The sequence below is a fragment of the Arachis hypogaea genome, chromosome 1, assembly GCF_003086295.3.
Source record: "Arachis hypogaea cultivar Tifrunner chromosome 1, arahy.Tifrunner.gnm2.J5K5, whole genome shotgun sequence".
Classification (NCBI taxonomy): Eukaryota; Viridiplantae; Streptophyta; class Magnoliopsida; order Fabales; family Fabaceae; genus Arachis; species Arachis hypogaea.
The window spans coordinates 2,472,240-2,490,121 of NC_092036.1; the positions used below are offsets into that span (position 1 = coordinate 2,472,240).

Consider the following 17,882-nt stretch of genomic DNA (forward strand, 5'->3'; position numbering starts at 1 on the left):
AAGAAAAACCTCTTATTCCACTTAGTGGCTTAATTAAAAAATTTAATTTGTTTTAAGAATTCAAATATGGTGAAGGATGTATGCTACAATTTTTTATTTTATTTTATTTTTGATAATTAAGCCATTTGTTATTTTGTATATACAAGCTAAGTCAGAGAAGACGGCACAAAAAAATATTACTCCGGGTCCGGTATATACGGTTCAAGTTAGTTACTCACTTTATTTGATTAGTTATTTGCACAAGTTAATTTAAAAAAATCAAAAAAAGATTTCAAATCTATTTATTTAAATTTTCTTATTCAGTAATTGATTTACAGTGCAACATAATATATATTCAAAATATTCAAAAACATTAATAGGAAAAAATATATATTAAAGTGTTAAATTAATTTTTTTTTCTTAAACAATTTTGGTTGTTTGAATAGTTAGTTCATTTGTCCATTTAAGTAAATATCGAAAGTTCTTATGCATACAACATTCTATTAACCACCAATAAAGCCCTAATAGAACTTGGATCTATTATAGATTAGTCATTAACCTATTGAAAAATAACATGAATTTTTTTTTTCCAAGTGACAGTATTGTGAACCGGGTCTCTGGGTTGTTGAGGGTATGATTTACGATTGGACTTATTCAAATATCAAATTTCAGGGCAAAGGTCGTTTTGAATGATTTATAAGTTTTCAAGGGTCTATGTTTGTTCAGTGTTACATTAAATTTTTTTCAACAACCATGGAAGCGACCAAGAAAGTGTGTGGGTGTGTAATGTTTTATTTAATTTTTTCGGTCAGAGACGATGAAAGAATTTATTGCTTCAAAATAATATGACTTTGTGCTACTCTAATACTGTAATCATTTAATAGTGTGTTGATTTTGTACGTTAACTTGGTGAAATTTTAATTTTTTGTCTAAATTCTATGTAATTTAAGATCTAATTAGACCTCCTAAAAGCTTGATTGGCTTTCTAATATCCTCGTGAAGACGATAATAACAAATTTAATTTGAAAATTTTGCAGCTCTTAGAGCAATAATCAAGATTTTGGAACTCTAATAAATTTTAATCACATAGAATTTGAATGAAATATCCAAATCACAATAAATTAATGTACCAAATCAACACATTATTACTGGAAATTAGCTTAAGAATTATTATGAATTATGATTATAAATTTTGAAATCCAATTTGAATATTAACTTATAATATGATGCGATTTTCATTCTTTAAGCAGTTTCCAAGAAATAACAAAGATTTAGAAAGATATGACTTTTTCCATTTTGTTCAAAATACATTAGGTCATAGCCTTGTGTTTTGTTTGTCGATGTAATATTGCATGGTTTCAATAATACATAAGGAGAATACTCACACGAAGACATTAGAATACTCACACGAAGACATTTTTATATGAAGATGACATTGTGAATCTTTAGATAATTAATCAAATATATTTAACTTTATCAACTCATCTAATAGTTTATAATGCTATCTTCATGTGAAAATGTCATCATGGAAATATCCACCAACACAAAAACATACGCAAATGATAAGGTATGAAGGTGGGACATATACAGAGGTGGTGTGGTAACAATGACAATACTGTATATACTAATAAAAGCTAAAGTGTTTGTTATGGTATTTAAAAATTATTATCTAATTATTAAAAAAATTAAATTATTAATTTTAAATTTAAAATATAAAAGTTAAAATTTTTTAAAATATTTAAAAATTATTAAAAAAATAAGTTAGACAAAAATTAAATATCAAATAAAAGACATTATCAAATTGATAAAAAAAAACAAGCGCTAAATTAATCATTCGTATAAAATATATATTAAAATATAATGTAAATATTAAAAATAAATTAAATATAATATATATTTATATATAAATACATAATATTTAATTTAATAATTAAATTTCTATATACATATAAAATTTTTTAAACAAAAATATTGGAGAGAGAGAGAGAGAGAGAGACAGAGAGAGAGAGGTGGTGGTTTGGGGTTGAGGGAGGGAGGGAGGGGGACATTTGGGAGCTCAGATGGTTTCATTGTCTTATCACAACATGGTTATGCAAAGTTGTGATAAGCTAGAGAAAATTTAAGCAAAAGAGGGTTACCAACACTTGCTAGGGGGAGAAGTGTAAACAAATCTAGTTAGCAAAACTGCAAAAGTAACAATCACGGAAAACAGGAAGGCCATTCTCATCATTTCCATTACCTCGAGGGCAATTAACAAAGGTAGAAAACATAAGCAGCAATTTACTGGAGGCAACTGCTTGGTATAAAGAAGCAGAAATTTTTTTAGCTTTTCAATAAAGATTTCCCTGCTCATGTAACAAGTTTATATCTGTTGTATAATACTAACAATCATAACCAGTACAATACCACGCTTTTCACAAGCAACGAGGGATATAAATCTAAAAGATTCTCAAGGCCAATAATGTTGATAAGTTAAGATAAAACCAAAAATGGCCACCCAGTGTATCAGTGCTAGACACAATAGTTTCAATAAAACATCTTACAAGATACATGGGACTGTGGTCATAATTTGCAGCGCGGCACACTCAACGTATGCAGTTTCAGCGAAGTGGATTTTGACGTTGATGAGTATTTATATAGCACGTCATTTTAAAGCTCGGTATCAATTGCTCTCCAAAACCACTGTTGATATCCGAAAAAAAATGACAAGTCTCTCGCAAGGAAGATTAAATCCCCTCTGGTCTATGAATCTGTAATCCGGAGTAGCTTCAAAGATTCAGGACCAACAAGGAATACACGCCTAGCGCGTGTGGATGGATATCTGAAAACGACTACTCCTTTGTAGGCTGTCCTGGGCACACCATCCTGGAAGTAAGAGTAAAACTTGTGTCAAATTCACAATGCCTTCCCTTTTCCCATTTAAGGGGGAAAAAAATCAGTTGAATTACCTTCCACTCTTGAAATATACCAAATTGACCAGCGATGTATTCGAAGTCTGATTGATCTCTATACTTGATACGTACATCGCCATCTATATTATTCGTCTCTTGAAGCACGTTAACTCCAGAGACAGGTTTGGCTTTGGCAACAATGTTAGCAAAGTGTTGGGCATATTTATCCTGTAAAGAGAGGACAAATTCATCAAGCAACACGATATTCCTTCTACATACGCGTTCATGAACAAAGAGCAGTATCTCACCTCCTGCAAATAGCTCAAGTCCTTTGACTTCCAATCAACCTACCAACAATACAAAGGTAGAAAAAAGGTAATAAATGTAACATCATACTCTGGGAAACGTGTTCTTAGGACTATTTTCTATAAAAACATATGAATACCTGGACGTCGTTCAGCTTGATTGGCTCAAGATATTGCCTAAAAAACTGTCCCAAACTAGAACCCTATGAAAATTACAGGAGTTAGAAAGTGTGTCAACACATAAGGTGCAAGTATATGAGACGTTTTGCACTGCCTTCACACTAATACAAGGGTAGTAGTAACATGAAAAAATACCAACAGAAAAATGATAACGAAAACTAAAGATAAGATATTCTTAATTTTCTTTTGTCAATAAGTTATTCATAATTACTTCTAAAAAGTTTCTTTTAGCTAAGGGCTTAAATAAGCTATTTACTAAGATGGGCCCTAAGATTGTTGTTATAACATACATGTCAACATGAATATCCTGAAAATCCTGAATTCATAGCATAGAAGTCCGAACTTTTTACAAGCTTCAGCTTAAGACCACTTAATAGAAAAGGTATCCTCAAAGTAAAATTAGAAAACTTACAAGCTCACCAAAGTTATATGTTCTGCATACTTCCGGTCGGATAAACTGTCGTCCTTTGTGATTCTCTTTTAGCCTCAACCAGTCATCCCAGTAAGTAAAATTTTGTCAAAGAAAATTCCAAAGATGATAATACGATATTACTGTAACTAAAGGACCAATGACAAGCAGTTTCCTGATAAAAAAGATTATACATGATCTAGATTCTGGATATACATTATACAGATATATCTCATGAAATAAGAATGGCTATTGACTAAGATTTCCTTCTCTGTAATGCTCCAAATCCAAATAAAACATTAATATGGCACAAACAGTAATAACCACTCAAATATTAAGGATATGCCTTTGGCCATTTTGGTGACAGTTCATCCCATGTAGATCTAGCAAGCATCCATCCTAGCCCAGGAAAGAAGTCTGACCGATAAAGTTCATCTGAAGATTAGATCAAGCAAGAATTCATCAGAAGAGCAATAGAAATTATTAAAATATCTCAAACAGTGTTTTAAATTGAAAATCACCAATGCAATGCAGTGCAGGCACAACATCCTAGTTGTGGCACCATTGATTGCATTCTGTATCAGCCAACTAAGTACATCACCTTTTGACAACCGCAACACAACACAGCCATAGTCATACGACATTACCAAAACATGAAGAGTATTTTAGGATTTCTTATTATATCTACAGAATAAGAATATATTTATAAAATCTTAGGATCTCTTTATAATATATTGTGAATTAATTTAGTCATCTGACTGAGGAAACAATCTTATCAGTTATCTTTAATTCATTATATTTATCCTCATTTAGTGAGGATCAGTAGTCATACTCATACATTATCAATGGACATGGGCTTGCACTAGCTATTCTACAATAATACCTTTACTACTTTGCTATCTGTATGTCCTACCATGATAAACAATAAGGTAAAGTTTTGAAATCCTGTTTTCCATAGACCATATGGGTATTATAAATGAAGTATAGAGCCATAAAATGTAACAAACTTACATGGGTCATGTACAAACTGCTTCTGTCCATTGTCATTCCATGAAGAAACAGCCATAATTGACCTAGAATACATAATGCTATCTATAAACAGCCTCTGCCATCTTAAAAAACATTTATAGTGAATCAGAAAAAAATAAATTCATCATTTGATTCTTCTTAGATTCATACTTATCCTTGTCAAGGAGAGCTGCTGTAGCTTCAAAATAATCAAAGAAATCAGGAGCTATTTCCATGTCATCTGATATTAAACAAAGATACCCAATCAGGTTTCATATGTTTTTACCAATTATGAAAAAAGAAAGAAGAAAGAAAAAAGTTGTGATAAAGATAGCCCTTTTCACCTTCAAGAATGATTACTCGGCTAAAGTTATGATGGTAAAACAGCTGATCTAGAGCCCACTTGTAATGACCTGATAAAGGCACAATGTAAAAAATGAAATGTAGAATTCTTGTGGAATAATCTCCGCAAGTAGAGAATATAAAACAGAAGAGATGAAGAGCACGGAAATTTTTCTTACGTGCAATCTTGTAGTAAGCAATTAACTCCCCTGGTCTTTCAGTTTGAACTGGTTTCAGATCTAAGTGCTGAATCAAATTAGTGTTAGTAACCAAAGCTTGGTTCCTTATCATCAAAGCTTTATGTAGCTCAGTAATCACAAATAAAATAGATTCAAGTAATTTCATCCTTGTCAAGTTTTTATAGCAACCTTTCTTTTTCTCACAATAAAAAACCCTTAGAGAAACATAATCCAGTGGTTTCTAAAAATATCCCTTCAAGGGATATCAAAAGCTTCACAGCAAATCATTAATATTCCAAATTAAGTATCTAAAATTTTCATAATTCTTTCCTAGTACCATCAGTCATAAAAAAAGAAATACTTTGCTATCACGTCATGCAAAGGAAATCTCTCCAAAAGGGATCAAGTTATTTGGTGGCAGCATTCAATTAAACACTCCCTGCATATGTCAGCCCTTTGGACTTGAAATGCGAACAATGGATTATGAATAGGTTCACCCTAATTTTCTTTGAAATTTAAATTTTTATTAGAAGAATTATACCATATAAATGATTGTCAGGTCTGACCTCTGTAGTGTGTAAGTTGAATTCTATCTTAATAGTAAACATAGAATTTGAATGAACTGTATACATCTTGTTCTGAACAAGGATGTATTATTAGTTTGATTTCTAGTAAGTGCCGAAAAGATCATAGTGAAAGTGTGTGCCACACGACCAACTGACATCCTCTCCGATACAATTTCAGAAAAGGAAATGTGATTTTATCCCAAATAATTTCATAAGATCGAGATTGGTTTTACATCTCTGGCACACCATTATTCATCTATTCCACCAAATTTGGAAAGGAATCATCCTTAAGTAAGGGTATGGCTCCAGCACCGAAATATGGTTAAATGAAAATTCAAAATCTTTAGTATTTCATTTCCAATCAATCAATCAAAACAAATTAGTTGCTTATATCTTACTTTTTCCTAAGGCTTTTTTGTTGTTGTTTTGTTGTTACAGTAGTTTTGGAATTTTTAGTTTGGAAAAAAAAAGGATTTAACAAATGAGTACAAGCACATTGACTAAGAGAGTAAAAGAAGAAAAATTTGGTTTTTCAAATGCATTGAATACAATGAAAACTTAAAAAACTTAGCATTTACTTCACATTTTATACCAAAACTTTCCATTTAAAGTATCCATAGCAAGTACACTTAGCAAGAGCCAGAAATTGGAGATGCATTGAGTTCTCAGTAAGGAATATGTTGAAAATTTGTATATTTAGGCAATGTAATATCAAATTGGAAGCGAGTCCCATATTTCAGAGAATTGTTTATCGTAGCCTGCACACTAATATCTTAATTTATACTATAATTACACTCAGTAATGAACTAATCTGTTAGGGATAGAATCATATTGTATCAAATATGATCTCTTAGGAGTGCATTGATATTTATCATTGTCTCCTTATTAGTATTAGGGTTTTACTATTATTATAAATAGATGCTAGTTTTCCTCTCATGTAAGATATATCACATAAGAATAATATATTCTTTCTCTCATCTGCTGAGTTACTATTTACTCTATTATTTTCTTGGTTAATCATGGATTTTAACATAATCAGCAATAATAACTAGATCACAAACATCACAATGCAGTTGACTATCATTTCTAAAAAAGAGCTAAATAAACACAAAATACAAGTAATTTCCAATTTAAAGTAAGAATATACAAACAAACTGAGGATTCTCGTAGTGCAGCTGATTTCTGTAAATGTATATATACCTGCATATAGGACAACTGGTCATAGCTCAATGCCTTACTTCTAACATCAGCATTTGATCCATCCTGAACAAAAATAAAGGACTATGATCAACAGTATGTTCTGTTTGCAAAATAATGAAATGATTAACCATTTCAATTTAATTACAACAAAACTCCTGAGAAGTGCAGAAAGCCAAGATGTGCACAATACCTGAGATACAAATAGAGGATATCTTGAAGAAATGGGTTTTTGGTATCTGTAGAAAACAAGATTATGACTCAGCCAGTCAAATAAATACCAGTATAATAAACTATAAAAGATGAGTAAATCTGTTGAAATATGATGCACACTTCAATACAGAATTGATAGTCCTCTCTAGGTAATCAGCGCGATTACATGCCATGATCACAACAGCTGCCACTGGAACCTAAACAAATCAGAAAGAAAATCACACAATAAACTCAATAAAATGAGATAGAAAACTCAAGCAGACACTTGCACTCAACCTGAACTTTGTTGATCAGCCTCTGCACATCTTTTCCTGGAATTTATATTTACAGGAAGTTAAATTCCAAGATATGCCACAGAAAAAAAAAAATCTTCACTGAAATATTCACAAGTCATAACACTTTCAACATGGAACCGCTGGATATGTTTACATTTACACTTTATATTTATTCACCTACAAATAACGTGGAATGCACATTGTGTAACAAAGAATTTTATGTTCCCCATCCATAATATTGCTTAAACTAAAAAATTCAACATGATGTTATCAATTACACAATTGTAATTTCACATGAGCTTAACACCTATCAACTTTGGTGGAGTGGTGAATGGCAACAGAGGGAAATTTCCAGTGGGAGGGCAATGAGATAATTAATTGATGTCCCTTCATGATGGCAAGCATACTACAAAAAATGCAAATGATGTTCAGGTAGCTATGGTTTGTGGTGAAACTGCTATTCAGGCTGACTTGGTTCTAAAGTCCAACTGATAAGCGGTAATTGACTCCTTGCACCTAATTTATGAACTCTTTTTCATTGAATTGTAGGAAGGCAAGAACCAAGCCTTTTCCTGTTATGTGACCTGATTAGCAACAAAGGATTGGCATTGTGGCTCCTAATGAAACAAAAAATAATGCATTTTTGTAAAAGAATTGGCGTTTTCATGGTAGTTGTGCGAGTGCGGTTTCTTAGTGCTTTGGGACATAGGCCCTTCAAATAAAATATTCTCAAAATCCATTGTTGTTTTAACCATGCTAAAGTCCTAGGAGTAGGATGATTCTTCTTGTCGTTTCATCAACACATTCCCAAAATGGCAAGTAGAGATAAGCTTTGGAAGAAATTATGTACAATAGCTGATCATTCACAAGAACCATGGCTTGTTATGTTATGGGAGATTTCAAAGAATATTTATCTTCTTTTGAGAAACAAGGAAAGGAAAGCCCTAACTGATATCCTTGATCATTGTCACTTTCACTAGGACTCAAGATGGGTGCAAGAAAACTTGAACAATGGAGTGTGTAATCTGAACTAGTAGATGAAGCTTTTACAGGTTTTGACATTACACTTACTAGCAAGCTGGTTCACTGATAACTCTTTTATAATGTGGTGAAATAATCATCAGATGGGAGATGGGACGCATCCCAAGAATTTAATGAGAAGACTCTGTCACCGTTTTGAAAGCATCTTTTGTAGAAAAAGATAAAAAACTCCTTGCAAGGCAATAACTAAAAGATAGAAATTGTTTGGTGGGGTGGAAACAAAACATGAAGTTCAGGTTCAAGTTGCAAACTCTTTAAATTGTAGGAGTAAAGCAAAATGAACTAGTGTGTAGACATCTAACCTATGGTGAATGTGTACAACATCAACAATTAAGTCTTATCCAGCTAGTTGGTTTACCTATAGTATCCTGTCATTGGTTTGTTAACTACTCACATTTTTTCCCGAATAGTTGCTGATTCTCGGGGCCTTTTTCCTCCCCAATGTGCCCAAAAAGAAAACTACTGGTCCTACTGTCCACATCCCCACACATAATTTGAGAATAAAATCAAATCTTCAGGAAAGTTAGATTGCTGAAATTTTATTTTTCTCCAATCTACCAAAAAACATTGAAAAAATTTGCCTTCAAAACAAGAGGGTAGCACTGAGAATAGTGAGTACTACTTCAGAATTTTTAATTCACTTGGCTTCCATAATAGCATTTATGTTCCTTTATAAAGGCCACATTCTATGTGAGTAGAAAGAAAGGGGGAAAAGACTTGCCTTCTTGTAAAAGAAATTTGCTTGAAATAACCATCATCTCATAACATATGCAAAGAAAATGGGACCAAAATACTCTATACTTGTTAAACCAACAACGGCACTATGCTATTGACTAAATTTTGAACCGAAAATGAAATTAAGAAGCCAGAGGAGAGGGGAGGAACTTATTATTTATCATAACATACTTTCAAGATCTTGAACAAGAGACTTCATCTGTCCACATTCTTGATCTCGGCGATTCCTCTCTTCTGGAAAAACCCAAGAACAAAAAACGGAACATGACAAAAAATAAATAAATATATGTTATGTGCACAGTATGACTAAATAAATAATAAAAGCAACTGTTAATGAGCATAAGCTCACCTTTATATAATTTTATATTTTAAATGTGATACTATTTGTTCCATTTCAATATTAGTATGACTGATATTTGACAAATCTTGTAAAAACCTTGTGACAACTGCATTAGGAAGTTATTTGGCCGTTTCCTTTGATGAAAACTGAAAAGGAAACTATGTAATCACAATTGGTTCTCTAATTCAGAGAACAAGAAACGCTGGTTGTTCTAAGTTGATTGCATATGAATTATAAGAGCCCAATCATTTAAGTTCAGATATTGACTATGGCTAGAGGCATGTGGTTGTGACTTGTGTCTATTAACATTTTCTTCAGTTAGATTGAGAAATTTTAATACACCTCTTTAAATACTTAACCTCGTTAACAGAGGTGAACACTGAATGTAGCTAACATATTTATGCAACAGCAGATAACCTTAAGAAAATATACTCCAAGATTACTACTTTATCACATGTATAAAAGTATATGGAACCTTCTAGGGCCACAATTCGTCCTTGTTGCAAGCTAATCTGGTCGATCAGTGATCGCATTTGACTCGTACAAGTGTTTTCAGCTTCAATCTATGCAACAAGGACAAACACTGAAGTCAATGATCCACCAAATACTAATTAGGATACTGTACAAAACATAGGTTAACATGAAATATGGTAGTGGAGTGCAATTACAGCAGCGGCAAGGCGATCAGCGTATTCTGATTGTGTTGCGAAAAGCCTCATCTGAACAAATGGAAACTACATGTTACATTGCCATGGGAAACACACAGGTTTAGTTAGGGTTAGAGAGGAAGAGGAAAAACCTGAATGTAGATGAAAACACCAGCTGCAACCAAGAGAAGGATCCGAAAATCGCAGAAATTTTTCGCCATCTGCTTTCACCCGAAATTTGGAATTATCACACCAGATGAGGCTACAGCATAAGCATTCTTCTGAGATTAATCACAAAGGCAACTTCTCGTACACAGTCTCATCAACTACGGTCAATCCTAGAGTCAACTCAAGCTCAATTGTCAACAGCCAGGAAAATATAAATAACAATTTTTTATTTATTTAATATAATACGAATATTTCTAAAGGAAACAAAAATTTTAAAATACAGGGAGAAACCTTGTTCCGTTTGGTTCCGACGAAAGGGGATTGACGCCGGCGAATTGGAGAGACGAAGAGAGAGTAAGGCAGAGAGAAACCGCCGTCCCAACGATCGTGAAGCTACCAGAGCCACGTGAAGCCGTCTCCTTTCCGTCGCGATTTGTCTTCTTCGTTCCCGTGCAGTCGCGATTAACGGCTTCACTGCCGTTCGTGGATCCGTCACGAACTAAGCGACGCCGCCAGCGAGGGCAACGGTGACTACTACTATTGTTGCAGCTGCAAGGTACCGTCTCCCTCTGAGAGATCTTTGTTCTTTCTATGAGTGAGAGAGAGAGAGAGAGAGAGAGAGAGAGACGTTTTGTATTAGCTACTGCCGCTGAATATCGGAGTGAAAGCGTGACTTTTGTTGGCGACGGAACTCAGGCTATCTTTGGAAGACAAAGATCGAGAGAGCGACATTAGCAGAAATGTAAGAAGTTTTGTTTTGGCAAAGTTTTTCAAGAGTTATTTATGTGTTTTTCAAAATCACAATAACTTTTTTTTTATTTTAAAGAAAAATCTCAATAATTTTGTTTTATGTTTATGAAATAAAAATGATAATGTGCTGTTTGTAACTAAAGTTAAAAATGTTTTGAAATATTTAAGCAGGAATTTTTTGTTAAATTTAGTTCGTATTTATTAAAATTAAAAAATTAATATAATTTTGTACACATTTAATTTTAATGTAGTGTAAAATATTTTATACAATTATTTAATTATATTTATTTTTTTAATAATTATTTAAACAATTAATATGAAAAATAATTATTTTAGTTATGTAGTATTGTATAATTAAATGCACCTATATTTAAAATTTTGGATGATTTTTTTGTGTTGGTTTAAATGTTTGTATTGCTTGAGTTTGGATTTTTTTTTTTTCAGATTTTGTATGTTTATGCAGCAAGTATGTTGGATTTTTTTTCTTGTTATAGTTTGGATGTTTTCAATATGAATTTGAATTTGAATTAGTTATTGGTTGTTAGGTTTTAGATGTGTCTTTCTTTTAGTTGTGAATTTTTTTCCAAATTTTATGTGTTTAATTTGCACGTATTTTGAATGTTTCTTTCTATTGTATAATATATGTTTTTAGTTTAAATTTGGATATTTATTGGTTGTTAGATTACGAATATTTTTTTTAGGTCAAGTTCGGATGTTTTTTTTTAAAGTTTTGGTTGTTGTTGTCTTTATATTTTTCTAGTAGTCTCATTTATTTGATGTTGTATGGTTTGTTAATGAGGTTTCCTATGTTTATATAGCAGACATTTTAGATTTTTTTTTTTTTGCTATATAGTAGTTGTTTTTGGTATGATTTTAGATGTTTTATTGATTAATTGATTTTAGATTTTTTATTCTTTTTTCGGATGTTTTTTTTAACGTTTTAACTTTTTTTTATCTTATCTAATGGTTCACATTTTGATTGGGCTTAGATATTTTTTATTTTAGTTTTTCTATATTTATTTAGCAAGCATTTTGGATATTTCTTTTTGTATATACTAGATGTTTTAGTATGAATTTGGATATTTATTGATTGTTAGATTTTGAATTTTTTTTTTACGTCATGTTTGGAGTTTTTTTTTCAATGTTTTGGTTGTGCTTTCATGATTTTTCTTCTAGATATTTTCTATGTATATTGTGTCTGTGAATTATCCTTCTCTTAAAGAGAATTTTGAGATTGTTTATCTTCTTTCCCTTTAAAAGGTTCATGATATATTTTATAATTATTTTAAAAGTGAATTTTTTTATGTCCTGGATGTTTATTTTATTTGGATTCGAATGTTTTCTTTTATTATGTTTCTGCATTTTTTTTTTAATAATTTTGGATGTTTCTTTTTGCAAGATTTTGGATATTTTTAAAATAATTTTAAATATTTTTTGTTAGCTAGGTTTTGGATGTTCTTTTGTTATTTTTTAAACTTTTTTTTATGTTTTTGGATATTTTTTTTATTAGGTTTCACATGTTTCTTTAGATTAAAGTTTTTTTGTGATATTTTAAATGTTTCTTTTATTAGGCATTAGGTTTTTGGTTATTCTTTTGTATATATACTTTTCGATACTCTTTTTTATATTCTTTATAACATGAATTTATTTTTTAAACGAGGCGGTTGATATGGAAGAAAACAATAATCTAGAAAATATTTTGATTACACAATTCTTTAGTGCAACTTGTGGAGTAAACAAATTGCAGCAATTTGGTAGATTCATGTCTATATTCAATTCTTTTAAAAAATTCTTAGTTTATTTTTGTACGACATATACATGTGGTTTTTTTTTTATTCTTTTTATTTGTATATAACACTTTTTCAAGGTGGAACACATATTATTCTCAATGTGGTTAGTTTTTTTTCTCGTTCAGGATGAAAAGAAACATTAAATTTGTAATATTTTAAATTTTTTTAGAGATATCATAGTATTTCCTTTATCAGTGGCACCACAACATGTATATCGTAGTCCATTTTAAAAATGGCCTTAATGAATAGTTGAAACTATTATAAAAGGAACATTCAATACTATGATAAAATGAACATCCAAAAGTGCCATAAAAAGAACATCTAAAACCTTAATGAATGAAACAAAAACGAAGCATAACCCTACTCTCTTTCTCTCCTTGAAGGAAAGCATGAAGCCTCCCTGAGGGCCGCCGCCGCCGCCTCAGCTTGCGGTGCGGTGGCCCTCTCCAACTCCCCTCCTCTTTAACCTTCTCTCTTTCTTTACTATTTATCATCTTTCTTTTTTTTTTACAGTAATAGTTTCACTTTTCCTCTTCACCTGTCGAATCCCCACCACCACCACTCTCTCGCCGTCCACACCTTCGCTGCCGCCCCTCCCTTGCCTTCTCCCGTGCGTCCCCGTTCCCTAGTTGTGATTTCTATTCCTCTTTCTTGCTATTTTTCCTTTTAGAGATCTAGATTTCAATAACCCCTCTGTGGTTGTTTTTTCTCTTTTGTGGTGTGTTACTTCTCTTTTATGGTGTTTTAGAAATAGTATTATAGGTATAGGATGAAGATACAACGAGAAGAATTTCTCGTCTATGAAAATATTTTCAGATTCAGAAAGCTTTTAAATCTATTAGGAAAAGAGAGGATATTTTCTGTGTTGCAGCACTTCCTGTGTAACACACCCCTTCCTCCCCCTCCCACACACACAAAGCTTTACGCTTAAGCCGTAAAATAGAGATGGTGTGACATTACGACCTCTAAAATAAAATATACATATATAAGATATTTGAAAGAATATATAATATTTGAGGAGCCTTGAAGGTTGGTTAAGCAAAAACGTGAAAAATAAAAGTGGAATGCTCAAGGTAACGATTACTTGCGTACAAAGAAAAGTAGATATACATATAGATAATAGGAGCAGAGTGTAAAGGATACAAAATAATCAAGCTCCGGGATCAACCTGCGAAGCTAAGGCTGGCCGGAGGATAGATATATACATACATATAATCCCAAGATTTCCAAAATACTCAAAATAGACCCTATGTCTCCATCAAGCCTCTAAGAGGCACAAAAGTAAAACATAGATATACAAGGATATTTCTATACATATAGATATATATAAACATAGCAAAATACAACATTCATAAGTCCCACTTCGCTGCAGAGAAACTTCTGACACCTAGCAAGGTGTCTCTCGACCTGCATCTGAAAACAATAACATTTGTATGTAATGAGAACCGGAGGTTCTCAGCATGGTAATGGTGCCCACATACATAATATATAAGGTGTCGGGAAAGCCAGAGGCAATCCTAGAACTTCGACACTAATTCAAAACATAGAATATTAACTAAACCATAAATTAGGGTAATTCTTCTTAGCCATCTAGATTCTAACTCAATTCTAATCTTAATCCCTCGATTATCGCCTTCCTCCAACCCTCCAAAACTACGGTGCATAGACAAACAATACAGACAAAGACATATATAAGTAAAGTACAATTATTGCAAGTAGTAAGTATGGCAGATAAGTATAGTGATTCACGAAGGAAAACCCAAATAATGCACAAGCAAGCAAAACACACAAATGCATATGATGCATGTCTACACTATGGCTAATGAGCTCATCTGTTGGTTCTGCAGCCAAACCCGATATATCTGGCAGCTAACTCGAACATCGTCTCTTTGTTGCACACAAAAATCTCAGCACATCGGCTGACCATTAGAGGGAGAGTACCATGTCACCATTAGAGGGAATATGTGTGATAAACCTCAATTTTAGGGTTTATCTTGTATTGAATTTAGTGAATTTTATCAACTTATCCCACATTTATTCAATGAAATAGCATGATTTTGTGAATTCCTCATAATTTGTGCTTAAGAGTGAAAACATGCTTTTTACGCTCTTAATTTACTAAATTTAATTCACTTTGATTCCACTCGATGCCTTGATGTGTTTGATGAAGTGATTTCAAGTTTAGAAGGCAAAGATTGGATTGAAGGAATGAAAAAAAGCATGTAAAATGGGAGAATTCATGAAGAAATGAAGTTTGGAAATCTGCGCAGTTTTGTGTACGCATGAAAAGAAATTTCGTGACCTTCCGCGTACGCGTGACCCTCGGCACATGACTTCATTAAAGAAATTGTGGCTAGCGATTTCTGAGCTCACTCAGGCTTAAATCCAACTCATTTCTAAAGTATTTGAGGCAGAATTCAAGAAGGAACAAGGGGGAGCAATTAGGATAATGTAGAAACATGTCTTAGGGTAGTATTCTAGAGAGAGAAGCTCTCTCTTCTCTCTAGAATTAGGGTTTTTAGTTTAAGTTTCTCTTTAATTTCACTTTTTAATTCTTATTTTAGTGCAGTTTTATTTACATTTTCATGTTCTATTGTCTTTAGTCTCTTAGTTTCCTTTGTTAATTTCTCACTTGTGCCACTTTTTATGTTCATGAATTTTTGTTACTTTTAATTTCATTTAATGCAATTTGATGTTTTATGTTTTTTAATGCGTGTTTGAGTTATTGTTATTTTCTTGCATTTGGTAGTAGTAGATTTCATTATTATTGCAATTTAATATGCTTTTCTATTTATGCACACCAAGTGTTTGATAAAATGCTTGACTTAGTTTTAGAGTAGATTTTGAGCATTCTTGGCTTGGAAAGAGAAGTTTGGTAATCTTGAGTTATTAATACCCAATTTAAATTGGTGATCTAGAGTTGTTAGTTGATCTTGTTTCCATTGATGCTACTTATTGATTGGGATTAACTAGGCTTATTTGACTTTCTCTCAATAGGGAGACAACGTAATAGGCTTAACTCTTGGTAATTATTGTATTATGATTAATGACTAGGATAGAAAACCTTGATTCTCAATCCTTACCTTGAATGCCTCTTTAGTATTTGTTAGCTTTAGTTGTTTGCTTTATTTTCTTATCATTTAATTTCTCACTTCTTTATCCGCAAACCACCCCTTTGAATCTCATAACTGATAACACGCATACCTCACTGCAATTCCTTTGAGAGACGACCCGATATCTAATACTCTCGGTATTTTTATTGGTTTGCACTTGTGATAACAAAAATTAAACTTTGATGCGGGTCGAGTGTTGGTTTGGAACTACATTTGCAACGAAACGATTCTCTTATTGAGAAGAAAATTCCTAACCGACAATTGGCTCACATTAATGTGCCCTGTCATCATTAGAGGGAGTATGTGCCCTGTCACCATTAGAGGGAATCGGTACCCTGTCACCCTTACAACCAGAGAGAAAACATAGCATACTCATCATCAAACATCCTCATTCATGACTCATTTACCATATTCATTCATTTTCAATCAATCATCATCAAGTTCAATTACTTTTATTCATTATAGCCAGTATTCATCATATACTCAGCAACTCCGCATTTCTCAATCATAACTCATTACTTCACAACTCACGTCACTTCCAAATCACCACCCCTTCAAGGTTCAACCCCTTCACTATGAATGAGACTAAGTTTTAGGGTCATAGAGAGTAAAAATAAAGGTTTAGAAGTTCAAAATCATGTTTAAAATCACAAAACTCAAATTGCTAAAAAACAGGACCCCGCATTTGCGAACCATGTTCTGCATACGAGGAAGTGTTATTTTCCCAACTTGCATACGCAAACCTTTGCTCGCGTACGCAAGTCTCCTTGGCCGAATGGTTTGCTCGCATCACGTGCATGTGCCCGCGTACGCGAGCCTCCCTAAAATGCCAAAAAGGCTGTTAAGTGTTGTAGAATTGTCTTTCGTATACCAAACTTCTGACGCGCATAATTTTTCATCCGTTCTTCAAACGGTGTAAACTTAACGAACCCAATTTTCATACAAAACAAGTTTAAAAAGGTTTGGGAGTTCGAAAGCCGAGTTATGGCCCGCCAAAATTCGGTCAAAAATAAGTTTTTTATAAAAAAATTATCAAACCTCTACTTTCATAAATTTTCACAATTTTCTTCCAATCTACCACAACTATAAATAGCACCAAAACATACCAGCCACACCTCAACACTTCATTTTCATACCATGGTATAACATTCCACAAAATCATCAAGTCCAACTCCAACAATTTCATTCAATACAACATTATTCCTCAATATACCAACAATAATAATTCATGTTCATTAATCTTACTACGACATCAATCATCAATGTATTATTATAGTTTATTAAAACCATCACCTCATCAACTATACACCACATTCATACCTTTCACCAACATACCAAATATTCACATCAATCCAACACATACTACATTAACTAAAATAACTAAATAGGCATCAAACACACAGTTCATCTTATCATAGGTCGTCTAGCCTAAGTTTTCACAAGACATTACATATTATATACGAAAAACTAAAACCATACCTTGGCCAATTTCTCCCTAATGCCAAAGCACCTCAATTTCACCATTTTCTTAAGCTTTCACTTCATCATAGCCACACCAAAATAAGTTCCCAGCTTCCAAGGTCCCAAATCCACAATTCAATCACCAAATGTACTTTAATTCATCATATTTCAATCTATTTTCACATTTAGTTCTATAATCAACATCAGCACTTGCAAATTCAACAATCCACAAGGGGTTAAGGGTTTTTACCTTTCTCATGCATCAATTGAGCAAGACCCACTAATTTTTTTAA

At 32.6% G+C, this 17,882-nt stretch overlaps 1 protein-coding gene across 2 annotated transcripts; it reads right to left on the minus strand.

Moving 5' to 3' along the window:
- Nucleotides 1-2,258: 2,258 nt before the first annotated feature.
- Nucleotides 2,259-11,234, minus strand: LOC112790155 (alpha-1,3-mannosyl-glycoprotein 2-beta-N-acetylglucosaminyltransferase). Of its 2 annotated transcripts, none has more exons than XM_025832419.3 (19): nucleotides 10,767-11,234; nucleotides 10,460-10,645; nucleotides 10,329-10,379; nucleotides 10,136-10,223; nucleotides 9,492-9,554; nucleotides 7,546-7,580; nucleotides 7,390-7,466; nucleotides 7,250-7,295; nucleotides 7,060-7,122; nucleotides 5,294-5,360; nucleotides 5,117-5,185; nucleotides 4,944-5,013; nucleotides 4,776-4,837; nucleotides 4,109-4,199; nucleotides 3,768-3,861; nucleotides 3,316-3,378; nucleotides 3,179-3,217; nucleotides 2,928-3,098; nucleotides 2,259-2,844 (listed from the first exon to the last, which is right to left on the minus strand). In XM_025832419.3, the coding sequence occupies exons 2-19, from the start codon at nucleotides 10,526-10,528 to the stop codon at nucleotides 2,722-2,724; spliced, it is 1,341 nt and encodes a 446-aa protein (XP_025688204.1). In that variant the 5' UTR covers nucleotides 10,529-10,645; nucleotides 10,767-11,234; the 3' UTR covers nucleotides 2,259-2,721. The 2 variants fall into 2 exon arrangements, with proteins under 2 accessions (XP_025688204.1, XP_025688214.1); XM_025832429.3 differs by having other exon boundaries at nucleotides 10,460-10,569; nucleotides 10,767-11,125.
- Between the last annotated feature and the right edge of the window lie 6,648 nt (nucleotides 11,235-17,882).

Bases quoted from the DNA above. Each gene is read 5' to 3' on its own strand.
- LOC112790155 (XM_025832419.3), bottom strand. From the start codon at position 10,528: ATGGCGAAAAATTTCTGCGATTTTCGGATCCTTCTCTTGGTTGCAGCT. The intron at 7,123-7,249 runs GTATTGTGCACA...ATTTTTGTTCAG, and splicing joins ATCCTCTATTTGTATCTCAG to GATGGATCAAATGCTGATGT. The intron at 3,862-4,108 runs ATATCCTTAATA...ACAAAATTTTAC, and splicing joins TCACCAAAATGGCCAAAGGC to TTACTGGGATGACTGGTTGA.